Source organism: Manis pentadactyla, chromosome 18 (genome assembly GCF_030020395.1).
Source record: "Manis pentadactyla isolate mManPen7 chromosome 18, mManPen7.hap1, whole genome shotgun sequence".
NCBI lineage: Eukaryota > Metazoa > Chordata > Mammalia > Pholidota > Manidae > Manis > Manis pentadactyla.
In genome coordinates, this window is record NC_080036.1 from 25,995,826 (window position 1) to 26,023,022 (window position 27,197).

The following is a 27,197-nucleotide window of genomic DNA, read 5'->3' on the forward strand; positions in this document are numbered from 1 at the left end:
GGCATGTGGTCTTGTTGGGCCAATAGGAGTGCAGAGGCATTTACATGGGTGTGTGTGCATATGTGCGCACAGGAACAAGCATTCTAAGTAGCAAGAGAGAAAGATGAACGCTGTTTGCACTGCGTGAGCTTGAGTGTACAGAACAAATGCAGCAATGATAATCACTTTTAAATACAGCCATCAGAGTCGCTTCTGTGTGTCGTGACATTATGTGGCCCAGAAATCTAGTTTCCCAGTCAATAAATGCAATGTCCTTTGCTGGAAGCTTTCATTTCTCCTAAAGAAGTATCTAAGAACATAGAATGAGATTCTTGATATTCATATTAGAGACAAGAGGCAAAGCAGGAAAACCAATTTCAGAGTGAATCAGTGACATCCCAGAGAAATCAGTTCTCTGGACTTCCAGGTGGTCTAAAATCCTGAGGTCCATCTCCAGAAATACCTGTGATGGTGTGGAGTCACTCTACAGTCTGAAGGTGCCTGAATCTAAGCTAAAGGTCTTTTCTCAAGACTTTTAATGTAATTAATAGCCTCACTTTGCAGAGAAGTTGTGATTTCAGCTTTGAGGTTTCTGCTGGCCACTGTGCCTTAGTGTGGCACTGAATAGTGAGTTAGAAAGAGTCTGGGTCACCCTGGAGCCCATCAGTGCATAAAGACAGAGCTGACAAGCTGGGGTTTAGAGGACAGACACATCCTCTGTCCCAGTCAGGAGGGAAAGGAGCTGAGGCTGCCTCTCTTGTAAGGACCACAGGAAATACCTGCACAGACAGGGCAAGCCCTCTGTCCCTCAGCGCCCACCTCCCCACCTGGCTACCTGGCAGCAGTCATCCATGACCTGTTGCATCTAGACCTGGCAGTGCCAGATGCCTGGGGACCCCAGAGCAGGGCTCACCAGTGCAGCCACACGGCTTCTTCATAAGCCATTTCACTTGTGTAGTTTCGAGATATGCTACACAACTGTTGGTCATCACAAGAGTGGCTTTCATGCCTTGATTTTTCAGTCCCCTCAGGGGAAAACCAATATGAAGACAACCACTGTCACTCCAACTGAGCAGAAAGCCTGGCTCAGCACTGTGATCAGAAGGAGGTCAAAACCCCCTCTCCTGAGGTCAGCTCCCAGTCATGGCTCCTCTGCTCCTGGAGGCTGAAAGTTCACGGATAGAGAGAGCAGCGGGTGCGGGAGGGACGGGCGTTGCTGAGGGTGGGCCACCGAGGGTTCCAGATGAGATTTGCAGAGATACAGCACATGCATCTCAATGAGCTTTGCAGTAAACTTCACTGCACAGAGGTTAATCTAGATGTCAGCGTTGTCTGACAGCGCTGAAATTACTCAGGGCAGGACTCCTTCAGAAGTCTTAATATAACAGTCAATTCCTTCCCGCCTGCAGGAAATGAAGGTTTTCTATTTTGTGTGCCGAATCATTCAACACCAATTTTCTCACTGTTTGAAGTCCAAACTGTTTGTGGTCCTGGAATTCACCTCGTGTTAAGACTTTCATGGACTTTGAGAAACTAGACTGTCAGTCCCACAGAAGCAGGAGGATAGAAGCCAAACACACACACACACACACACACACACACACACACACACACAAAAAAAAAAAAAAAAAAAAAAAAAAACAGTAAAAGTGAAAATAATAAAAATAAAGGAAAATCTTCTTTACTGAAATTTACTTCTTTTCTACGGGAAGCAGAAATCAAATCACCTGGACCAGGTTTATTTGTTCATGCCAGAGGTGGGCTCAGAGGCTTCTGCTAGAGGTCGGGAAGCTGTTAAATGGAGATGAAACATGGATGGTTCTCCAAGACAGAAAACATTCAAAGAAGCCCTTCATTTGAGTATGTTCTACCAGTTAAAGTATTACGATTTTTTTCTCTTTTTTTTTTTATCACTCCCATACGCTTTTCTTAAATGAAGGAATAACTTTCAGCCTTAGACTTGAATATTCACATTTCTTGCTGGACTTCAGGGATGTTGCATCCAAAATAATATCAAAGTAAACAGCGGGTATCTGGGCTCTCAGGCCTTTGAACTTTCAGGAAGGATGTCTAAATGTGTCATTGTCCAAAGTGAGAAAAAAATCAATTCCTCTCCTAAAATGTTCAACTGAAAAGCAAGACTTGAGCACCAACACACTGGCCTTTCCAAAGGTCATCCAAAGATGTCCAAAAGGCCTTTCTTCATCTGTATTATCTTGAAACATCCTCTGTTAGAAACTTCCAGCTTTGTCAGCCCTACATGTCTCCTGTAGGCTGCAAGCTTGGGCCATGGCACTAAACACAAAGTCAGGTTTACCCTGGCGATTAGCAAAAATTAACAAGCTTACTGTTCTGCCTCTATACAATGGAAGACAGCCCAGCACACTGGTTTAAGACATTGTTCCTGCTGCAAATATGAAACCAGGCCTTGTTTTAAATTTGGGACTTGGTTAGATCAAGAGAAAGGGGAATCTGAATTTTATTACTTTGATCCAGAATTCCAAGTGTTTTGATGGGGACTCTGAATCTCCACAGATCTCCCTGTGAAATACAAAAGTGTCTATGTTGGCATCCTGAGACTTGGGCCAGAGATGTCTTTGCTGCAAAGTACAGGAGTCTTTTAAGCAGCCAAAGGGACTATCTTTGGGGAGATGACATGAGGGAAACAAAGACCCTATCAGAAGCCAATTTCACCCTTAGGGTGGACAGCCTGTGCTCACGGCAAAAGTCCTAATACCTAGTGTGGTGATATTCACCATACCCACCACGGTCAGCAAGGCTTTGCAGAAGACCAAGTGATTCCCACCATCTCACATTCTCTCCCATCCCTGCTGGGGGCTGGTTTCACCTGCAGGGCTGGTAAATGCTATACCAACCCCCAGATGGCATACAGCAGAAATGGTTCCCCTGTGGTAATCTACCAGGCAGCCAACCTGAAAGAGTGATTTTTGGATGCTCAGAATGTAGTCATCAGCATAATTTAATTCACGGAGCACCAAATGGTCAAATGTTATAAGATGACAGGTGTCCCATCAGTACCTTTCTGAACGTCTCCTAGGCTAGTCCATCTCTGGATTTCTCATCCCCGAGAACCGTAAGGCTCAGAGAGATCAAGCATTATGGAATCTTGCTGACTCCACACAGGTCTTGCTGACTCCAAGCAGACCTTCACTGATGCTATTGCAATTGAATATGTAGATATAAACATCCAATGTATGTAGGTCTATACCTTTCCTAGGATGGCACTAGCAGTGAGGTTAAGCAATCCCAAAACATTTTCTGAAGCCTATATTGAAATCTTAGTAATGATACAAAAACTCGGAATTTTCTCCTAAAACCTATTAAGTGTTGGCCAAAAAAAAAAAAAAAAATGTATTTGGTATCACATAAAAAGGTCGGCACTCCAGGGACCAAAAACACAGTGACTACAGCTCCAAGCCCTGAGCTAAAGGTGCCATTTTTTTTGCTCCAGGGCAGATGCCATTAGGCATTCTAGCAGGTTGGCATCCAACCACAGCTGACCACCAATGTCCCAGGAGAATTTGAGGACAAATTGACTGCCAGTTCGTGGGCTTGTTCAACAAACATCGATAGATAATTCTTGGCTCCAGACTTTGAAAAAAGCACAGAGAAGACCCTGAATCCCAAGGCTGCCCACTGTCTTAAACGTACTTCAGTCAAGAAAATGTTACTGCTGTTTGGCTTGGCAAAAGGGAGCAAGGGGAAGCCAAAAGCCGGTCCTGAATGGCAAAAGGACTTTGGTGAATAGTCTGCAACTTCAAACCCTGCCCTCTTTCCAAAATACACCTCCTTACAATAGTACTTGAAGGGAAAAATCTCTTGGTGCTGACCCCAGATTCCCAGTGACCTGCGTGAGAAGTGGGCAGGTCTGTCTCTGATCTTGGACCAGTTTCTGCCAACTTCGGGCATGTCAGTGTTGGGCAGGGTAGATGAGGAGGACCGGCTGGTGAAAGTCACCAGGGGGCCTGGCAGCAGCCCTCTTGAAAACCAGGAAATGGGGCCCCCGGCTTGTGTACCTGGTTCCCCCACCAATATCCCTTTCCCGTCTGCCTTCTATCGTCAATTTCTTGCCATTGGACATGTTTGCTCCTTCCCTTCCTTACCTGACTTTCATTTCCTCTCTTATTTCTAACGAGCAAAGTGAGAAAACAAAATACAACAAAAAGAAAAACAGGTGGGACCAGAGCATAGCTTTTTTTTTTTTTTTTAACTGGGACCCTAAGGATATCTGTTCCACCCTCTTAAATGTCTCAGATGAGAAATCTGATCCTCTGATAGATGAGCTGACCTGGCCAAGGTCACCTGGGGAACTAAAAGCGAAGGCAGGGATTGTGATGGCCTTTCCCCCGCCCCGCATTCCCACCCAGCTTCCCATGCGGCCCACGTTCTCCCGGCATGATTGGCTCACACTTGCTTCTCCGCAAGAGTCTCATGCGGCCTCAGAAACTGGCTGTCAGCCCTCCTGTCGGTGCTGGCTTCTGTCGGAGGATGTAGCACCAGAAATGTTTGCACTAGTGTATTCTGTAAAGTAAGCATCACCACAGAGCAAGGGTTGCAGTCAACCAACCAGAAGCCAGAAGGACCAAGGTTTGTCTCCAGTGGGAAGCTTGTCTCCAGGGATGATCTGTGCGGGGTCTGCTCAGTGGAGGAGGCATCGAGTCCTTGTCTGTTAACAAGAGGAGGCTGAGAGGCCCACTCTCTCGATCCACTCAGAGGCCAAGGGTATAGTCAGAGGGCAGCATGGGGGTTCACCACCAAAGAGCTGGGAGGACCCTCCCGTGCCCCCTCCTCCCAGGTGACCACCCAACAGGTGGGCCCCTCGCACCCAGTCTGGGAGGGCACCAGGTGAGGATGGCACAGCAGGGACATCTGCCTGGGTGACCTAAGCGGCACACACAGTCCCCATGGCTCACACCAAGCCCCGCTCTCACACCGGCTCAGCCCTGGCCGTTTAACTGTAGCTTCTGGTATAAAGGGGTGACAGTGAGTGGACTGGGGCGGCCGTACTCCTAGCGGGATTGTCATTTCAGAACTCATTTAACTGCATTAGGCTCTTTAAAAGTAAGTAAATAAATAAACCTTCGCTGGTGCTCTTCGGTGTGCAGGAAGGCTGGGACGGGGAACGAGACCAAATGCTTTCTCCGAGCCTAAAGGAGCTCAGCCACTGCAGTCTCTCCATTGTTGTGATCTATGGGCAAAGGAAGAGTGCCCGGGTGGCCCCCAGAGGCAGCTGCCCCACCCACACACGGCCTGAGGAGGGCTGGCCCCGGCACTGCAGGGTGGTACTGAGAAAAAGGACACAGTGACTCCATGCTGCTGGAATCTAAAAACTCAGAACTTGAAGAGGCCAGAGATTAGCAAGCACACCCTTCATTTTGCAGATGGGGAAACTGAGGCACCGTAATTTTTACCATCCTGTCCCACTGCAGGGGGAATAATTACCATCCCCACAGCTGTAGAGTACCCCTCCTTTTCCACAGCCCTATTCTCTGCCTCCTTCATGCTCCTAAAAGTTTTTTGTTTTTTTTTTTTTTTTTACCTGCCAAGGGTATTAAATCAACAGTGTAGACTCTTCAGAGAGAGTCCGAGATCAGTAAGCAAGCAGTCCCGCCTCCACGCCTCCTTCCTATGCCACCCTCTGCCTTCTGCTCTTACAACAGGCAGCTGCTGATGATGGACATGCTGGAGACATGACCCAAGGCCAACACAGAGGCCTGTGGGACTAAGAACAGGGCAACCCAGCAACCTCGTTCCCTTCGGTGCTCCCGCTCCCCGAGGAACTGCCTTTCTCCATCGGGCCATAACGACTCAGTGCCCCGAGCTGAGACCCTAGCACATTCCTCATTCCCAGTTGGCCCACCAGCCTCCAATCCCTCTCCCAGCCCATCAGACGATGAGGTTCCAGAAACACACAGCCTGGAAGAAAGAAGCCACACAGGGTCTTTTTCTGGGGATGATATGGCAGCAAGAGGACCCTCGGGGTCTCACATCTAAACAAAGACACCCCTCCCAGCCCCCCCGACCGCTCCCTTTGTGAGCACCCCTCCCTTAGCTACCCAGTTCAGAACCAGACTGACTGCCCAGATCCGTCCAGCAGGAGCAGCCCCAGAAGAGACCCAGGGCCTCCAGGTGGAAAGACAGGAGGGAAACCGCATTGGCCAGCAGCAGAGGAGTCCTTTGAGGTGGTCAGTCCGAAGGGCGCCCCTTCAAAGTCCTCAGGGCTGGGAGCACAGCCCGCTGAGAAAGCCCCCACCAAACTCCAGCTGCCCCCCACTTCCCAGGCCAGCTGAGCAGCCTCCGGATCCCTGCATCCCAGCTGTAGCCTACAGTCTGAGCACAGCTCTTTTCTATTTGAATAAAAACATTTGTTGCTCTAAGAAAGCAGCAGAACCACAAACACAGAATTCAGTCCTGACCCCGACTCAGGGATGCCCACACTGCAGCTGACCAGGATGTGCAGGCTGCTGACAGTCCCTTACGCTGGCAGGACAAGGCCCCCAGGAGGCTGCAGGTGGGTGAAGGCCAGTCGGTCAGGGAGCTCTGGGCCTGGGGTCGGGTGGAGGGGCCGGAGGCCTTGGAGGGACACAGCCTCTCCTCCCCAGCAGGAAGGCTCTGTGGGCCAGCCTGTTGGCTTCCGCAGGCATTTTGTCGTCTTGTGTCAGGGAGGCCCAGAGACCCGCCCCACTGCAGTCCTCGCAAGCAGCAGCAGCCGGGAACACAGTGACTCCCCTGGTGCGGGGACAGCGGGAGCCGGCCGCAGCCTGCATGCTTCACTCTCTTGCCCTGGGCAGGGCTCGGCCCTCATTAAGATGCCAGGCCTGCGGCCATGGCCACGCATTGGACATCTCCCAGGGATCCGCAGCCCCACCCCCCACCCCCAGCCACAAAAGCGATTTCTCAGCCCCTACATTTGCACAGCCGCTCAAAGGCAGATGCATCAATCCTTCCAGGGGCTGCAAACGTGAGGAGACTGCCAAGGGGCTGGGTGCAGACACCAGATAGATTCCCCCACTGCCAGCTCCCTGCCTCTCGCCAGACGTGGCTCTCCTCCCCAGCAGTGGGGTTCACCTGGGACTTGGTAGAAGGCCAGGAAGTTGGGGCGAGGGGCTAGGGGAGGCAGGGTGAGAAACAGAGACCCCAGCGGCGCACACCTTACAATGGCCTACAAGGAACTACGTCTCTTGCTGTCGGGACACTGCTGTGCCCACATCTGCAGATGATTCAGGGGCTGCTCCCTACCCCCCAGAGCTCCCCAAAGGCCTGAATGTGGGAGTAGGAGTCACGGAGTCTCTCTGGGGATGGAAAGATGGAAGGCAGTGCCTTGACAGTGTTTAGATTTCAGCTCTTTCTTCTGAGGTTCTTTAAGTCCAGAAAATCCAGTTCTCAAGGTTCAGAGGGTAGATGACAGATCATCGCTTTCAAATTTGGAAGGGACCGGAGCATGGTTTACATCCACCGTGGACACAGTCCACCGCCGTCATGGTTTCGTGTTCTGCTGTTGTTCCCGTGTTTACTGGTAGGAGTCATCGCTGACCCCCCGAAAGCATCAGGACTCTACTTTGTAGAACGGCCGAATCACAGAACTGCCTTGAAGTGGAGGGAAGGGGGAGGGCCTAGAGACAATGGCCAGGGGAGGCAGGAGGCATCCCAGAGGCACCCAGTCTGGTGCTATTTCCTTGCTGAGCTCGGTGGATGAGGTCTGCCCATGCGCCTGTGCAGAGCTCGCAGGTAACACACCTGTGCAGGTGATTACCTGGGCAACGACTATTCCCACTCCACCCCAGCTCCTTCCCGTCCCAGCTTGAAGATTGTCTCTGCATCGTCAAGGTCTTCGGCTCTGAAAAGCTGGAGCGAAGGAAGCACGGGCCGCAGCTTACGTCAAAGGGAGTTTTCATTTGTGTTCATAATATTTAAGATTTTCTGAGTCGGTGTGACAGTCTTGCGGTTTCTGTTTCAATAGCTTCCCTCTGTATTAGAGAAGAAGGTATCTCTCTGTAGATATAGATAGATAGATAGTTAGATATATAAATATATATATATACGTATATATATATATATGCCAAACTGCCTTACAGGGTTTTTCTCTTTCTTTATTTTTCAGTGTTGTATGTGTAGCAGGCACTTGAGTTTATATGAAGATGTTCGCTTCAGTCAAGGATGAAGAAAGGAGGTGCGAGGCGGAAGAAGGGGAGGGGAGGCCGGGAGACAGGAGCAGGAATGTGTGGCCCCGGCCCCACTAGCCGAGGATGTCCAGGTAGACGGGCGTGGCCTTCCCCAGCGCGTGGAGGATCTTGCAGATCTCCCTGATGTTCAGCCGCTGCTGGGGCTCCCTCTGCCAGCAGCCCAGCATGACATCATACACCTCCTTGGGGCAGACTCGGGGCCGCTCCAAAACGCGACCTTGGGTGATGCACTCGATGACCTGGAAGAGTGAGAATGCGGAGGTTACCTCCGAAGCTCAGCCTGAGAACATGGTGCACAGACAGCAGGAGGCAGCCACTTCCCTGAGCGGCTCAGGGCGGAGCCGGGACCCCCCCACCCCGGGTGCAGGCGGAAGGCCGGGCAGCCCACGGCACCGAGTTCCCCATCCGCCCTGTGCAGGCTGCCCAGCTGGCCGCGCCCACCGCTGCCCTTGGTCCTCCACCCGTGGGCCAGGCCGTCACGGGCTCTCACACTCTTCCTGTTACATCTGTCTTCCTCTCCAGGCTTGACTCTCACCTGGGTGACTGACTGCACAGCACTCATCTGCCACTCGGCCATGGGGTTGGGTATCTGACCCGTCCCTCTGCCTCTTATAAGCCTGCATGGCTCCAAAACCCCCTCAAAGGAGCTCTGGGCTATGTGGCCCCTCCATGCCTATCTGCCATGAGCCCCCACTTCCTGGTAAGCTCCCTTCCCAGTCACGCCTCTGTACGTACCTCTGAGCCGCTACCTAGGTTCCTTTCTGGACAAGGCCATGTCTCCTGCTCTTTGCACTAAACCATGTATTCTGTTTCTGTCCAAGTCCTAACACTAGACTGACTGCTTGATTCACCTCTGCACAGGTGCACACCAGTTAACCTCTAGGATCTCAGCAGCCTTATCTGTAAGATGCAAATCAAATGTCCATCCTGACATCCCCACTACTAAGAGTGTTGTAGGGAAAACATGAGGCCAAGAGAAGGGACTATGTGGCTCAACATACCAAAGAGAAGGCCATAGGAGGAGTAGAAAGATAATGAGCAATGTATGGCTAGACCAACCCCAGCCGGCTGCTTTAGGACAAGCCTGTAATTGGTGATTCATTTCCAATTCCTCAATGGTGCTTCTCTGCTGACACTGAATGTGGGAATTCTCAAGGTTTCCTCTTCCAGTTGTCACACTAGTTTTAACTTCTCCCTAACTCTACCACAGGGTAACCTTGGGCAAATTACCTACCCCAAACTACAGGTTTCTCGTTTGAAGATAGGTTGCAGTGATAAAAATACACACGGTCATCTCTAGTTGAGTAAATGAAAAGATGTTTCATTTTCTCCCTTCACCCTGATTGGACTCTGTTTAGTTGGTAAGAGAATGACCTTGTTTGCCTTTACATTTGTGGGTGGAGTGGGAGAGTTGGCTGGGGGCAGGAAGTCCAGGTTTAAGGCCAACGCCTTACCAAGCCATGTTAGAAATGACCATAAACACCTTGTTGGCTACAGTGAGCCAGCTTGGGTACCCAGGGCAGATCTGCTGAAACTGAGAGCCCCCTCAGATCCCATTTTCCCTGGGGCCACAAAACTACATGGAGGCATGTGTGTGCCCGTGTATATGCATGTGTGTGCATGCATGTACATATATGTGTTTGTGTTTACCATCAACCCCACTGGAAAACAGTTTTTTAGAACACCTTAACACATGGGTCCTGATAAACCCTCTTTCACTGCTTTTAAAAGGTCATTAAAATGTTTTGTCCTACTTTGAGAAATGTGGTCAAGGTCCATTTAGCTTGTGACCGATATTACTGATTTAAAGAAACACCTTCTTTTTAGTCTTTGAAATTCACTTAAATAAGTCAGTGCATAGGAAAGCTAAGATGACCACAGTTCCAAAAGAAAGAGAGCTTCTTGAATATTCAGATAAGATTCCACTTCTAAAAAGTCCTCGTGCTCACACGTTCACAAAAAACAGAAGACCATAAAAATAGCTGCAGTCTTTTGTAGGTCTGCTGGGATGCCAACCCCACGGCCAAGTGGCAAATGAGTGCTGTGCAGACGTAGACTAGATGACATGAGTGTAGTCTACATGTAATCAAACCATCTTGACTGGCTTTGGAGGCAGGAGACCTGTGATCAGAGCCCAGGACTTCTCCATGCCACAGAAACTTCACCTCTGAGGCTCTAGCAAGTCTACTCCAGAACTCCAAGCAGTTCCCCTCTCTTGCCCCAAATCTCTACAGTATTTGTGTGAAAAGTACTGAGTTAATATAGTTAATGTGCTTAGAAGTGTGCCTGGCACCAAACGTTACCTAGTGTTAAAATTTAATTACCAATATTTTTATTACTATTGTAAATCAAAATGATAAAAAATCTATAATGTATTTATATTTATGTTTACTATTATGAGTCGTTTTATTCCTGGAAGTCCACACACAGCTCTATCAGTGAAATTTGTCACCCCATTTCACCATCCAGCATGTCCCTGAAAGCCTTGGGGACTCAGATTCTCTGGTCATACTAAATCACAGGCATTTCCACAAGATGGCACAACTGAAAAATGCAGAGTTGATCTCTGTTTTTATTTCCTTAGTGAAACATTTGTGATTTTTAAGGATAGCAGAAGGAACAGAAACATGACCAGCAGCTCAATTTAGACACCTAATTTTCTGGCTCTCTTGATGATTATACCACATTTCCTAAAGCTTTACTTGTTTTCCTAAGAAGCCCTCCCCTCTGGCTTGTGCACACATTTATTCTGCTGGCTCCAAACCCCACCCAAGTTTTGCACACTGTGCCTAAGTCCTGGCCTGAGACATCTCTTACCAGCCTTCCTCCAGATTGAGGTCCCTGCCTGCCCCCTTCCGTACCTCTGTGTTTGAAAGCTGGAACCATGGCTGCTTCCCATAGGTGAAGATCTCCCAAAGGATCACCCCGAAGCTCCACACGTCGCTCTCCGTCGTGAACTTCCGGTACATGATGCTTTCAGGGGGCATCCAACGGATGGGGAGCATGGTGTGCCCTCCAACCTAAAAGGGTGCAAGACAGAGGCACATGCAGAGTGACCAGGTGGCCAGCAACAGTTTGTCTGCAGTCCTCATATGTAGATGCACTCTCAGTGCATCTTACTCTAAGACAGCCACACTTGATGCAACTTGTGTCAGAGGGCCAGTGGAGACACAGACATCTGAAGGCTACAATACTGGAAGGAGCTGGAGCAGCAGCTAGAGGGAACACCTAAGGGAGCTTAGGTTCGCTGGCACACCGCGTAAGGAGAGATCGCAAGATGATTCGCAGTGAGAGAGGCAGTTTCAGACTCTGGGACTATGGTGAAATCACTGAGGGCCATCAAGTATCAGAGTATATGCACATATTAGGTTAGAGTCCTTGGCCAAAGTGCTTATAGCATAAATGGTCACGTGCATCTAATCTGTAGAACTATGACTTCTACCTGACAATCTTGAATTTCTCACTTGAGCCTCACATTAGGACTCAATGTTTCCAGTGAAGGGGATGGAGAAGTTCCAAACGTGTCAAGACTACATGCAAATAAGGAAGCAGGCGTCCAAAACAGAATTCATGACAGTCCTTGGCAGGATCTCACAGGCCAGTGAGGAGAGTGTCTTTTAAAAAAGCCTAAGGAGACCCATCCATGGGCCTACAGATCTAATAGCCAAGGACAAGAGGAAATGACTGACAGTCAAGGTGCCCTTTCCCGAGGAAGAATTAGGGGAATCTTCACTGCCCAGCAGGTTAGTGGTATCAGCACAGGTAGAAGAAAACTCACGCATGTTTCAGGACTCAGGGACTAACTGCATTGTTAGTAAGCAGAGCATCAGAAATTAGAAATTCTGACTCATTCATGAGATTTGTCATTGGAAAGGCCCTTACTGTTGCTATGAAGAGCTCTCTATAAATGTCCTGATGAGCTATTAATCAGTTCTCGTTTCTACAGTGGGCCAGTTGGAGGAATAATAATGAACGCTTAAGAAAGAATGACTAGTTGGGAGTTGGGCAGTCTTGCTTCTAAAAAAGGAAATTATGTTTGCCTTATCTTGAAATATTTTAGAAGATATGTGATAATGCAGATTTACAGCAATTCCTCTCAACTTGGGATTTTATAATCAAAACAGTTCTGTATCAAGTAGAAAGACAAAGATGTTTCTTTCAGAAGAGCAAAGATTCAGAAAGTGTACCACTCAGAGCCTTTCAGAAAAGAAAGGAGCAAAGATTAGTTGAGGATGCATTCCACAAAAACAGAAAAAAGAACCTAATATATACAATGACTTGGAACTTAACAAACTGTGCAGAGCAAATAAGCTGCAAAAATGCAGTTTAAATCTAAATAATGGTTGGTAATTTGGTAGTTTAATGTAACACAATAACTCTAATAAAGGCTCTCTATAAAACAGAGATATAAACTAAATAATAATACTAATAATGTTAATACAGCTACATTGCTATCATTAGTAGTACTTATCTGGAATGAAATTTCCAGATAATCTCAACCATAAGTATATAGATGAGAAGGCAGAGAAATAATTAAAAGCCTAGAGAGGATCTCTCTTCTAGAAAAAGGGAAGGGAAGGGGGCTTACAGACGGTAGTATTGATACTAATAATTTAAATTTAAATGTGCCTGATAAAATACTAAAATAGCTTCCAGATGAATAGAAATAGCACATATAGCTTCCAAACCAGTTTTGGGAAAATAGAACCAAAAATCTCTAACCAATATCAAAAAGAAGGATGGGGATAATGGTGAATAGAAAGCACAAAATGAAAAAGAAGTTTAAATAAAATCACTATAGACAATAAGCACACAAAGATTATACTACTTCTTAAATAAAGGAAAAATTTATGTTAAAAAATCAAGATGCATGTTATTTAGAAAAGACATGTAAGAAAAATCAGAAAATATTGAAAATGAGAGAATGCAAAAATACAATGATAAAAGGAAAATTTAATGTATATTCAATTTATACCCTCAGTATGCAACTTACACAATTAAATATGAAATATTAAAAATTGAATGGACACAGAAAAAAATCAGAATGTCAAATACTAAATGGAGACACAGTGGTTTACGTCATATTTGAAGTTGGCAAAATTTACCACTATGATAATCAAGAACTTTTATGCTTAATTAACACAATAACAGAAATATATAAGGAGTAAAAATAGGTTATAAATAAAAGGGAACTGACAAAGCTACAATTATAATGGAAAATTAAAACACTTCTTTCACAAATTGACAGATAAAGAAGACAACAAAAATGAATATCCATTTTAAAAATAAAATGATGAGTTTTAATTGATGGATATGAGTGTTGTGATGTGTCTTTTGGCCTCCCTAAAAAGCTACACATTATTTTCAATAATCTAAAAATATTCATAAAAACCATAATATGTTATATCTCAAAGGAAATCTGAAGTTCCAAGAGAAAAACAAAGTAAAGATAAAAATAAGAAACTTTTCTGTACCAAATAAAGTATAATAGAAATGAACAACAAAAGGATCATTTTAAAAAGGTTTTCTTTGGGCAATTAAAAAATTATTTGGTAAAGAAAATAATTGAAATAAAACGTAAAGCTATTTATTACAATAATAATTAAAATCTTATTCATGGAAATCTATGGACTATAGATAAGTAATTTGGGGGAAATTATAGCATTTGAGCACTTACTTTAAAAATAGCTAAAAATATAATTAAATTAAGGATTCAACAAAAAAAGCTAAAAGACCAAAAGGACAAATTTATAGAAATCAAGAAATAAACAATAAAGATAAAATGAGGAAGTGATATAAAACAAAGCCAAGTATACAAACAACCAAAAGGGAGAAATAAAAAGCAGACTGTATCTATATAACCAGTTACTAGTTCTTTCAAAATAATATAAACGTTTAGCAAAGTTAATAAGAGATATACAGGAAACAAATGTAAAGTACTAAAAATATTACAACAACAAATTTGGAAATGTAGTGTTGTAACTGATTTATTAGAAAATATTAATGGAAGAAGTTAAGAAAAGTAGAAAACTTGAACACAAAAACAATTACACTCCTAGTAAAAAATCTATACATTAAAAAAGTACAAGGTCCATAAGGTTTCATGGGTAGGTTCTACTAAAATTTTCTATCTTATGTATACTTTTCCAAAGCAAAACAAAAACAAAAAACCAACAACTTTCCTAAGAAACTCTCTGTGGTTTGAAGGTCCTTGATGATAAAATCAGTCAAACTTAGCATATAGCCTTAAACATATGAATAGAGATAAAGGTATTTTATCTATCTATGTGTAAAACTGTTAGGAACATAGTCTCCAAATATCAATCAAATATTAGCATATTGAATTAATGATATATCACAAGAATTCCATATTATAACTCAATACGTTTTGTAAGAGTAATACAAGAATGCCTCAGCTTCACAAAATCTGTTTTATTTACTAATTAAGAGATAGAAGAAAAAACATCCTTTCAAAAGAGGTCAAAAATTTCCAACCCCTCTTCCTAATTAAAAGCCCTACTTCATTAGTAATAGAAGGTAACTTCCTCAATTTAACACACTATATATCATACTTACTAACAAAACATAGGATGGATAGAAGCAATCTTCTATCACTGATTTTATACAATATTCTTCAGGTGTCCTAGCCAATGCAATAAAGAAAGAATAAAAGTAAAATAGAAATAATGAAAAAGAAGAGCCAGAACTGCCATTGACTGCATGTGATATACGACTATTCAAAACATTTAACTATAAAGCAATTAGGACCCCATTATACAATTTAGTCAACTACCCAGATACAAAATGAACCTACAAAAATTAAACTATTCCCATATACCAGTAGCAACAAATTCAATGAAAAATGAGATTGTTTGTATAACAGTAACAAAAAATGTATAAAATTCCTAGGCATTAACCTTAACATAAAATGTACTGGGTCTATTTAAAGGAAAGTATTGAAAAACATAAAATCCAAATACATGAAAATACGTTATTTCCTTGAATAAGCCAATTCAATATCATACATCTCTCATTCCTCCCTCAAATTAATCTAAAAATTTGACACAGTCGAAATGAAAACCCCAATGGAATGATGTATGGAAATTGATATGATACCAAAATTCATCTAAAGGAGTAAATAGCTGATAAAAACTAAGATGTACTTGAAATAGAACAAGAGTGATTTGCTCTATCAAATTGCAAAACATATTGTCAAACTACAGTAATGAACACACTGTGTTATTGGCATAGGAATAGACAAATTTCATTGATCAATGGTATAAATAAAGTCCAGAAGTAGACTCATGTATAAATATTGGAATTTAATATATGAAATGATGGGTTAGTAATCAAAGTGTTGGGACAATGAACTATTCATTTAAAGAGTACACTTAGATACCTACCTCACACCATATACAAAAATCATTTCCAGATGGATTAAAGAGCTAAACATAAAAACAAAACAATAATAATATTAGAAGAAAACTTAGATAAGTATTTGTATAACCTCAGGAGAGGAAGTCCTTCCTAAACAAGACACATGTTCATGAAGCCATTAAAGGATAGGATTTAGAGATACAACTTGTATAAACTAAGAATTTTTGCATGGCAAAATACAAAATAAGCATAGTTAAAAGACAAATGGCAGAGAAAATATTTGCAATATAGGTAACAGACAAAGAATTAAAATCCATATATTATAAAGTGTTTCCTTTAAATTAGTTTTAAAAAGCAACCCAATAGAAAAATGAGTAAAGGATAAGAACAGATAATCCACAAAAGCGCTACAAATGACTACAAACATGTGAAGAGATGTCAATTAAAACAACAAAGAGACACAGTTTGGAATGTATTGTAGGAAAAATTGAAAAGATTGATACCATCCGTTGCTTGAGAAGGTATGAGGTAAGGAGTTATTCTCAAATACTATTGCTAAAATTGAGGCAGCCTTTTCTGAGGGTGGCTTGGCAGAATCTGTCCACCCTAAAGATGTTAAGTGCTTTTTAACCTAGTAATTTCAATTCTAGGAATCTTTGAAAAATAACTTGCTCATATAAGCAGAAATACTTGGCTAAAGATGTTTATTTCACTGTTTTTAAGGGAAACAATTTATTCATCATTAAATGTATATGCAGCAGTTAAAAGGAATATAGAATTATGTGCAAGTGATACATTAAATAAAAACATAAGACATTAAAAATATATATTAGCATTCTCATTCATATAAAAAATGGTATACATAAGCAAATATGTTTAAAGGCAATATGTGTAACTCTGTAAATGAATAGAGAAAAGTCTAGAAATTCAGCCATTAAAGCAGTGGTCTACTCTAGAGAGGGAAATGAAAGTGAGCACTAAAGAGAAAATTCCACTTTTTACTATATGGATTTCTATGCTATTTGTCATTTTAGCATGGTTATGTATAGCATTTGAAAATTTAAAGCCAATGAAAGGAAGGACTGTTGGGCCTCATTTATGTAAGTTCCATATCAGAAGATGATTTTTTAAAGAAAAATTATGTTTGTGATAGAATCTGGTAGAATGGTTTATTGTACCCGGCTTCTTGATTAAAAAAAAAAAGTCAAGGATATTGGAACATTCTCTTTAGATGACACATTCCTCCAAACTGATGCTAGTGTTTGCCTTATGTGATGACTTTATACACATTCCAGAAGAAATGTTCCAAATTGAAATCTCCAAGTTCGCAGGGAAAGACATGCAAGTGTGCTGGTGTAACGTTTGATGAGCTTAATGTTTGGGCAGAAAGTGTTAGAAGGGTATTAATTAGCCACAGGGACCCTACTAAGATAAATTTTATCTAGATTTTCACGGGTCAGCCCCCCAGTGTTGGTGAAGTTCATATGGGCATCCCTCCAGAAGAATCCAAGCGGTCAGTGGTACAACAAAAAGAGCATCCAGTTGGAAGCCAGAACACTGGGTTCTGATGTGACTTTTGACAAGCACTTAATCTCTTTGGGTGTCAACTTCTTTGTCTTCAACATAGGACTTATGTCTAAAATGCCTAAATGAGACGATATACAGTAAAACCTGAGCACCACAAATGCTAAAGTATATATATATACATAAAGTACAACAGCTGTTCACTATGTGTGAATTTACATGCTAGGTTTTCCATATTTTCTGGAAAGGTCCACCTAGATGACACTGATTTTCCTCCAGGGCTACCTCAACCACATCAGAAAGATCCAGTCTGGGAAAGGTGGTAGTCAAATCCTTGCCTGATAAAAAAAAAAATACACTGACAAACATCCCCAGAGCAAAACCTAGCCGGACAAGCAATGGGCTGCCATACTAATCTAAGAAAAGTCCTAGTTAATGCACACTGAGGACCAGCCACATCCCTCCCTTCATCCTCCCTCCCATCCTTTGTGATTGAATTCCCAGAAGATAAAGTAACTTCCCTAGGCACTGCCCCAGAAATATTAGTGAAAGATCCAAGCTCACAATGAGATACTTCAAGGATCTGAAGGCTGAGCCTTGAAACAGGAAGCATATGAGAATAAGGCAAAGATTCCAAGAAATTATTTTGGAAATAAAATATATACTTGGAAATCTTTGGATTGCATTATCTTGGATTTGTTTATGAGTCTGTTTCTGTTTTGTTTGTTCATTTGTTTTATTTTATTTTTTAGATTCCACACAAAAGGGAAACCATTTCACTTTTTATTAAGAATTGCTTTGCTTTTTCTTTCCCATTTGATTTTATGCAGCTTTATAATGATGTGAAGACTGTTACACAGTTTCAAAGTCAAAACCAGAAAACAAGGTACATGAACCCTACTTCCGTCTCTGACACTCCCTCCCTCCTTATCTCTTCCTCCCCACGAACAACCATTTTTTGTTTGTCCTATTGTTTTTAACATAAGTGAATACAGATTATATTTGTTTCCCTCACTTTCTTAGATAAAAGGTAACACACTATCTGTTGTATACTTTACATTTTCCCACCAGGATTCACTCACTCCTTTTGGAGCTATAGAGGACTCCGTTATGCACGACGATACCAGTTTATCCTATCATCCCCTATTGATAGGACTCGAGTTGGGCTACTCTTGTTATTACCAGTAAGGAAGTGCACTTTTTACTTGTATCTCAGGTGATTTGCATTCCCCTAAAGAATAAGAGCCTAGAATTTCATTCAGCGTAACAGGCTGAGATAGACTACAATGCCCACAGCAGTGGTTTCAATCCAGGGTCTACATTAACTTTGGAGATACATGGAGACTTTCCAGCAGGCACCCAGGCAAGGATAGTTTTAAAGGATTTTTCATATCCTCAGTGCTCGTATGGATTTTTTCTAACATTGAACTGAAAATCCGCTGCAGACCAGCAATCCCTTTCCCCAGTTGTGTATGCTCACACACACACACACACACCTGCCACGTTCAGATCTCTCACTAGTTCTAAATCTCAGGAGAGAGAACCTGCAGAGTACATACGAATAAACTCTACGAAAGATCAGTACAGTGTTGGAAATAAATGTCTCCACCAACTGGGAAATGAATCCTTTTGCAAGCCAGGTAGTTTCCAGTTCTGAAGGTGGACACATCTAAAAGAATTATCAGCTGAGACAGGGCTTAAAAAGAAATTTTGATAAGAGACTAATATGTGATTTTAGGCAAATAACTAGATAATATTTCAAAGAACTGAGCCACAGTGCAATAACAAACTCCCTTCTTTCCAATCTATTTGTTTTAAGTGTGAATAAAGTTTCTCAATTTTTATACTCATAAGAATAAAAAACAAGCAGAATTGATCCTGAACCTTCCCTACTTTGACAATAAATAATATTCATTAATGAACACATGAACTAATTGAAAAATATGAGGTGCATTTCCAAAATGTATCATACCTTCTATCTTTCCTTTTCATTGAAACTTATGCTGTATATACATTATTTTTATCTACTACCTTGTTCTGTGTATTACTAATAATTATAATGATACCTCAATCCAAAAACTCTTAACATCTAGAAACTTATGGTCATTGGACATTAAAAATTAAATTTAAATCTTCATACATATTTTTGTCACACTAAATTATGATAGAATGGCCAATAAAAGGCTTTCATGCATAAAGATATAATATTAAGGATAAAATTTGGTAGGGCAACTGGAATGAAAATATGAATTCCAGAAGGAAAGGACTATAAAACTGCTTAAGAACTTGTTCATGTGTTTAATAGATGACGTATCAAATTGCTCTGGTATTTAAAGTTCATTAGATACATTAAAGGAGTGATGGCTTTTTGTAATGTCAATATTTACAATCTTCCAGAAATGGCATCATATTGACAACTATTTAAAAATATGTTGAAGATTTAGCTGGCCACTTGAATCATGCAAGGGGCGTACATAGGTTTTCAAAATTATTTTAGGGACATGAAAGTCTGAGGACCACAGGGCTAGAGACTAAACACCTCGTGGTGCACGTTGGGCTTATTACCTCTCTGGCGAGTTTCTCTCTTTCCCCAAGGCTCTGTCCCCCCCCTCATCAGTGGCAGCAAGGGGAGGGGAGAGCCCGGGAGAGGGGGAAAGCAAGCAACAGCCTCCTCTCTAGCCCCTGCCTACCTAGAATCCGCACAACTCATCTTCTCAGTCAAGGCTTCAGCCTGTGCCCAGGGCGCCTGGAGAAAGTGGGACAAAAGGTGCGGGAAGCAGGAGGGCTGCAGGCTCCATTTCCCACTGGGGGCTGAGCGCTCCTGCGGAGGGGTGGAGGGGGAACACCTCCCCTCCCCACCTCCCCACCTCCCCACTGCCACCTTTCTCTTCTGAGCCTGCCTCTCCTGTACAAGGACATGTCCAGCTCATTTCCACAGTGATGGCAGCCCCCTTCAGTCAGAGGGACCCACTGCTCCGGGTTGCAGAGAAACTCAGAGCTCTGGAAGGTTCTCAGGCATCTACTGCACAGAAAGGCGGCGGCTGGTGGATTCCAGAAAACACACAGAAACCAGCTTCTCTCCCAGAAGTTCAGAATGTCCAGCCTCACACAACTCTGACAAGGGACAAAGGAGACAAATGGACCCATACATTCCAGATAAAGAAACCAAGGCCCAGCAAAGGCGAGCACACATTCTCACAGGGCACGACATTTCTGGAAGCAATCGAAGGGCTCAAGCTTCCTCTGTAATCACGAATCTCTAGGGGCCATCAAAATCTGATGAGATTAAAAGAGGTGAGAAGGCAGTGGCTTTCTGAAGACTTGTAAGAATTTTGCAATATATGTTAATGGCAAAATAGCTTAATCAGAAGATTATCATAAAGATTGTCATTTGTGGTAAGTGTCTTTTTTTTATTTATTCAATTTTAATCTTTCTTGATTGCATGCTCAGTGCATTAAAGAGTCTCCATATGCATTAAGAAAAAAATAAAAGCTTTAGTATGTCTTTCTTCATCCCCTGGAAAGTTTCCTGGTTTCCCACACGCCCCAGAGGCTTTGCCTCTTACATCCTGCCCTGGCAGTCTGAGCGGATGCCAGCCAGGTCTGGCAGTCACCTTGAAATGCCCCCAACAGCAGTCCCATAGCCACCACTACAATCTTTAAAATTGTTCCACTCTTGCCCCTGAGGGACGGGGGTTTTCACCTACATCAGTATTAGCTACATTTGCATAGATACACACCCCCATGCAGGGGTGGAGGTGGGTGGGCGGAGGGGTGTTTAGATGAACTATGTGCAGGCAATGCATATGCATGTGAGACCTCAGATTCAAACCCAGGCCTGTCGATCATGCCCTGATCACCTGAAGTTAGCAAAATCGCCCTTGGGTACCTCCTAAAATAAATGTCCTAAATGTAGAAGGAAAGGCCCAAAGTCCTCTTTAATGTGCCTTCTAAAATAAATGGTTCCACTCTAAGCCAGTTACTCAGCTTTGCAGACAGCTTCAGGACTCGCCACGCACAGCCCTCCTTCCTGGAATTAACCCTTCTCATTGCCCAGCCCACCCTACTGCTGGACCCCGCTAACAGCTCCCTCCTTCATACACGGGAGACCACCAGAGCCTTAGAATCGACAGCCTGCCCTTCAGGAACCCTCCCCGGCTCTTGCTTCTCTTCTCCACTTCCCCTCACTTTCTCCACGGGGCTGTTTCTCCACTGTCTGCAACTCTGAGTTGCAGACACTGTATCTTCACAGCTATTCACCTGGCTGCCCAGCCCCATCTGGCCGTTCAGTAGGCACGTTGCTTTGATGTCTGAGTCTATATGCCCTCCAGATTCCATCTGGATTCCTGACGCATCTTTGCGGGACCAGCCCTACCCTGTAACTGCACCCACTCCATCTCCCCAAATCCAGGCTCATCAGAATCCAGGGCTTAAAAGCTGTAACACTAAAGCTATACGCAGTCCTGGGCTGACAAGGCTGGGGAAAAATCTTGGAAATTACCCAACCTGTCTCCAGGCCTGGAAATCTTAGCTTGAAGAGAGGCAGTGAGGGAACCTGCCTGGGGTCACTAAGAATAGTGACTAGAATGGAAGTCCCATGGAGTCTAGTTCTTATTTCTAATGTACAGGCATTGGTTTGAATATCCTTTTGATTTGGGCCTACAATATGTGTGTGTGTAGTCACAAATACACGTCTGTTTGTGGCCTCTCTCCTCCTGTGGAAATTGCGTGGATGAAACCTTCACACAAGAGATTGAAATTTTTCTACAGCGACATCAGACTTCTGACTTAATATGGCAGAATTGTTTGTCGCCTTTTGCCCCTCCTCCTCTTCCCAGTTAAGTGGGCAAGCTCTTGGCCATCTTCTTATAGACACAAACTGAAGATCTCAGCCCCAGGTCTAGTAGGTGCTTGGAATTCTTGGGAAGGGAGGTCCAAAGGAAACTCACAAAGACATCATTATACCGTTGCTCGCTCTGAGCAGGGCTTTGTGACAGCTTATGCAAAAAAGGCATCCATTTAGCAGAATCTCAGTGGAATGGCTGTTTCAGGCCGAGCCTCTAGCCCTGGGATTAGGAAAAACCCTCGGAGTCTTGCAAAAATACAAGGAGTGTAAGAGCCACACTGTTTAGCTGTGTGAGCGTGAAGGATAAACAGGCCCATTGTGATTCTCTCACCTAGAGCAGCACCTGCCAGGAGCCGCTTCTCAGATGGAGGCCCCAGGAACACATACCTTTAATAACGTCCCTTTTGTTTTCCCCTTTTTAAATCCTGTCTAAATTCTGCTGCTCATTCTGAGACCTCACTGTCCTTCCCTGCCCCCAAGCAATATATTTTTTTACAGAACAGACACTGCAAGTCCAGAGATGTGGGTTGAAAAATGACTTGGCCCTCATTTTCCTTTCCAAATACACAACTGTGGAGCCTCCTGGCTGCACTCAAATCTTTTCATGGCAACAAACTTTAAGGATATTGTTAAAAGAACTCAATTCACTGAACAGAGCTGGAGGTCTCAGGTCAACTCAGATCCACAGATCACACTGGATCCAGACCGATCTTTCCAGACCTCGAATGCTTGCTAAATATTAATGGGTAAAGGCAGGCAGGAGAATAAGCCTTCTAGTGATAAATCCAGACATTTAATGTACTTTGTATGGCTCAGGCCCTGATAGGTTTCAATTGAAATTCAGACTTATTTAGCAAAAATAAGGTGATCCCATTCAAAGACCGGCTTTGCTATATAGTTAGATGCCCCCAACAAACATCAAAAGTGTAACTGATTTTGAAAATATGGGTACAGATGAGGAAACAGAGAAGATAATGTGTAACTTAGCCAATACCATTTACTAGGGAATTTCCTTCACCTCTGGAAGACTCGGCATCTTCATGTGTAAAACAGGAATAGTAACACGTCTACCCAGAACATGTACAGGAATTAAGTAAGATATTAAATAAAAGGCATGGCAGGTTTTCAATACACTGCACATACATATTATTTTTAATCTAAATGTTCCTTGGAAGAGGCTAATTTCTCAATGTTTATGTTTATTGTACAGTAATTCCTAATTTTTCCAGAGATTTGGACATACTATCGGGTGACCCTTACAACACTAAGGCAACATTCCCATTTTATGGATAAGGAAAACAGCTCAGGATGGAATGTCAGCAAGTCCAGGGTAGGTAGAGGCCACAGTGGAAGGTAATCCATTGCCACACTGTACATCCTTCCCGTTATGATTCTGTGGGTTCAAGACCACCCCACCTACAAGCTCTGGGAGCCGCTTAAAAGAGATTTCAGGATCAGCATGGCCCTCAACCTGCATGCGTGGAATACTTGGCTATTTGCAAAAACAGGGTTTAGATACTCAGCAGACAGCACTGGCCTGGTTAGAACACGGTGCTTTCCTCCTATGGCCTGCACCCAGCGGCTGCATATCCTAGGAGTGAGGTCTCATGGCAGGAAAAAAACAAAGTAAAAACAAGATGATTTCGACTTAAAAAAGCAAAGAATGAGACAGGGTCTTTTTCCTTAAAAGGCAAACTGAGCAATAAATTGTCTCCTCCAGTCATCTACTCAGAGACGTTAATAACAATAACAGTAATACTTCCTATTGATCGAATAGCCCGTCAGCTTTACGATGACAGCTCTGGATTCTTTAATCATGATTCTAGTTTTATTGTATCATCTTATGAGCCTGGCTTTCCTTCCAAGCACAGCGGTGAATGGACAGCAGATATGCACCAATGCCACCGTGGGAGAAAGAGCTTTTCTTATAAACGATGGACTATTATCCCTTGCCAGCCAGTGAGGCCCCATCTCTAAGTCAGCTCAGGCTGGGTGCCCACCTCTCAGGTTTTGGAGGAGAAGCTAGAGTAGGTGGCCTTCTTAATTCAAAACTTTTTTTTTCTAATTCCAAGTTCCCAACAGCCTTGCACCCTTGACTGGCCGTGTGTAAAGTCTGTTATGCAGACTGTGTGCTTGGGTCAGTGGGAGACCCTTCCTGCCCAACAGCAGCTGGGGTCCCACACTGAGTACCCTAGAAGCGAACGGCTTCAAATAGCCTCCATGTGCTGCTCTTGATCTTCATTCCTCCCAGAGAGAACTTGTGATGACTTACTAGTGAATGTTGACAGAGCACAGCCAGCAGCATGAACCAGCCCGACAGCAGCGGCGTGGAGCAGCCTTTCCCACAATGCCAGGGGTTTCTGCACTGGTGTGACACCAGCCATCATCAGAGGCTGCTTGTGAACTGTCTCTGAAAGAGGTTCTGCCAGCTGTGGTCTAGCCGTATCCCTCACTGTGCGAACTCTCCGAGTATGATGTGATTCACACATCTCTCATCTCTTGCGGCCAGGGGTTGGAAGGAGGCAGATAGCTGTTCGTCTGGGCCAGCACAGGGATAAACTGAGGCAGGGAATGATGCCTCCAGCGAACTCTGTATCTCCACACTCTGCACAGTGTTGCTGGATAAGGGCAAGCTAGCCCGTTGGGGAAATCAGTGGGTGCAGGGACAGGTCCCCAGAATGGGAACAGAAGGCAGCCCACCCTTAAGCAGACCTTAGGGCAGAGGCCGTGTATCAGAGTGGAACACACAGCCGCAAATTCATAGCCATGTCACCTCTGGAAATCCCTTAACCTCTTGGGCCTCAGTTTCCCCATAAGTTAAGCACCAACTGGTATTTACCTCCTAAGATGGCCTAGGGGATTAAATAACATAATCCACATTAAGTAATCAGTAGGGTACCTGGCATGTGACAAGCCTCAATACAGGTTAGCACGTCACACAGCAATAATCGCTACAGTAATGCTGGTTGCTTTGATCTCCCAGAAATATTTGCAACAAGCACCCTCTAGGTCCAGGATTTAGGTAATGTGAGGGAATGGGTTTTAAACATCTACGTGTGCAGGGAGATGGGGGATTGGTGAGTGGTGAAGATTTAAACTGAATTAGGAAGTAAATTTCAAGTGCCCTTGGCTATGTGCTTTCAATGAAGGCCTGCCCTGAGGAAAGAGAAGGGTCTTCTGGTTTTGTGCTCTGCTAACACGTACACCAGATCCCAGCCTCCTTCCTGCCCCCCCCTCCACCTGCCTGGACCCTTAAGGAAGCCCACACAGTCCTCCAGCTCCACTGCTTAGATACAGATCGAGCAGACCAGCCACAAAGGCGTGGCTGTAGCTAAAGGTAAAACCTGCTCCTTCCAAACCACTCTGAGTTGCTCATTCTAGCTGGAGGGAGACTCGGGCCTTTAGGCCCCCCTTTTATTTCATTAGCTGCCAAGTGAAAATGCCAGAAGTGGCTGAGGAAGAAGCACAAAATGGGAGACAGGGAACACTTTGCATATTTTAACTACTTCAGTGAACGGTCCATACCCCGGCAGAAACCTACCAGCAATGGCTACATCCCCAGGCAAAGGGAAGTTGGAAGAGCATCATGGGACATGGTGTAAAAAACTTGCCCTTCCTTAGACTAGAAGCGGCCTTATCTAGCTTCTCTGAGCTGGAGCTGACCTTCCAGTCCATCCACGGACTAGCTGCTAGGGCGGCTCCGACCAGAGCAAGCGGAAGGTCAACGCCCGAAGTTTTCTGGAGAACCGAATGCACCTCCTCCCCCAGTACAAAGTGGGATTCTTCTTTGAGTCATGAAACAAGACCCTTTAATTCTAAAGGAAGGCATGATGCCTGAGAGGACAGAGCTCACAGATCCCTTGCCAGATCTCCGGCGGAACCATCAAAGTGAAGCAGTGAATCACAAACGTAAAACCCTCCATCTTCATTTAAAGGTGGGGGTTCAACTTAGAAAAAAATAACAGGATTCAATTCTTAAGGGAAGTGCGCAGACGGGTGTTCAGAGCAGCTGAAGCCTCTGTGACGTGCACAGTGACTGACCAACAGGCGTTAGTGCCACTACTGTTTTTATGCATGACGAGCTCCCAGTTGGCACTTCCCCTGAGAAATTCCAGGAAAGGGGGATTGATGAACCCAGCCACACAGCCCTGACAGTGACCCGAGTCCCGCCAGCCTCCCGGGAGGGAAGCAGTCCGGGGGCAGATCTCATGCCAAAGGAGCTGTGGAATCCGGTGGGAGGAGCACTGGACTGAGGCTCAGGTCCCCTGCGCTCTTGCTGCACTTTGACAGTGTCACCCTGTGGCTTTGAGTCCTGGTGCTCCCTTTGGGTCTCGATGTTCACATCTGCAATCATGACAGAGCTGGGCCAGAGGACTGTGAAGATCCTTCTCCACTCAAAAGCCACGTGAGATTGTCCACAGCAACATCGCCTTCTCTTACTCAATAGACCCAGAGCCCTGAACACAAGCTCATCTCAGCAGCAGCGGCCACATCGGCAGCCTGACGTGTGCGTGTGGCATGCGAGACAAGAAGAGCGCTGAGCCGGCTCTCGGAAGAAGCAGCTCCATCATACCACCTGCTCATCCCTGGGCACACTGGGTCCTCATCTATGAAATCAGCAGGTGAGGAAAAGGGCAGGGCTGGTTGACCTGTAGGCATCCCCTAGTTCCCAAACACTGTGCCTCCGTGAAGCAGAGACCGCGTGACCTCTGGATGCCCCTCCCAGTGCCGTGAGAAGGTTAGAGTTCTGAGACCTACTAGTCCTACACAGCCCCCTGCTCTGCAGCCAGGTCCCAGGGTGCCTCTCTGCAGTGAAGGCTGTGAGCCAAGGGCAGTGTCCAATGAAAGGGACGGAGGGGCTGTCCCTCCACACAGCATCTGGCATCCCAGGCCATCATCTGAGGCCTGCAGCTGCCTGGGGGCTGCCCCTCTTCCCTTTAATAAACAAGCCCTACCTCTTGGCTTCTCTTTTCAGGTCAAAAGTCAGGGGAAAGACCGCTCTGAGGATGAACCCAGGAGAAAGTCTTAAATGCTAAGCCAGTAATTGCAGTTGGACAGTTTTTTCAAAGGCATTCCCACTCTGTTACACACACTCCTACTTCCAAAGCACAGAAGGAGGGTGAGGCCAAGTTGGCTTCTTGCTTCCAGGCTCATGAAACGGGAAGGAAGTATCTCTGGGACACTTAGTAGGTCCCCAGGAGGTGAAGCCAAGCTAAGTGTGGGGTAGGTAATCCCCAAGGGTGGAGCCCTCACCTTAATTTACTTAA

General features: G+C 44.5%; 1 protein-coding gene across 3 annotated transcripts in view; it reads right to left on the minus strand.

Moving 5' to 3' along the window:
* Window positions 1-1,727: 1,727 nt before the first annotated feature.
* Window positions 1,728-27,197, minus strand: part of NTRK3 (neurotrophic receptor tyrosine kinase 3) — a 350,817-nt gene continuing 325,347 nt past the window's right edge. For 2 of the 3 annotated variants that reach the window (XM_057494680.1, XM_036931897.2), the window contains 2 exons: window positions 11,045-11,203; window positions 1,728-8,422 (listed from right to left, as the gene is read on the minus strand). In XM_057494680.1, coding sequence (XP_057350663.1) covers window positions 8,237-8,422; window positions 11,045-11,203 — 345 coding nt within the window. In that variant the 3' untranslated portion in view covers window positions 1,728-8,236. Of the gene's footprint in view, window positions 8,423-11,044; window positions 11,204-15,586; window positions 15,629-27,197 lie in introns of all 3 variants that reach the window. The other variant, XM_057494679.1, reaches the window with a different exon arrangement.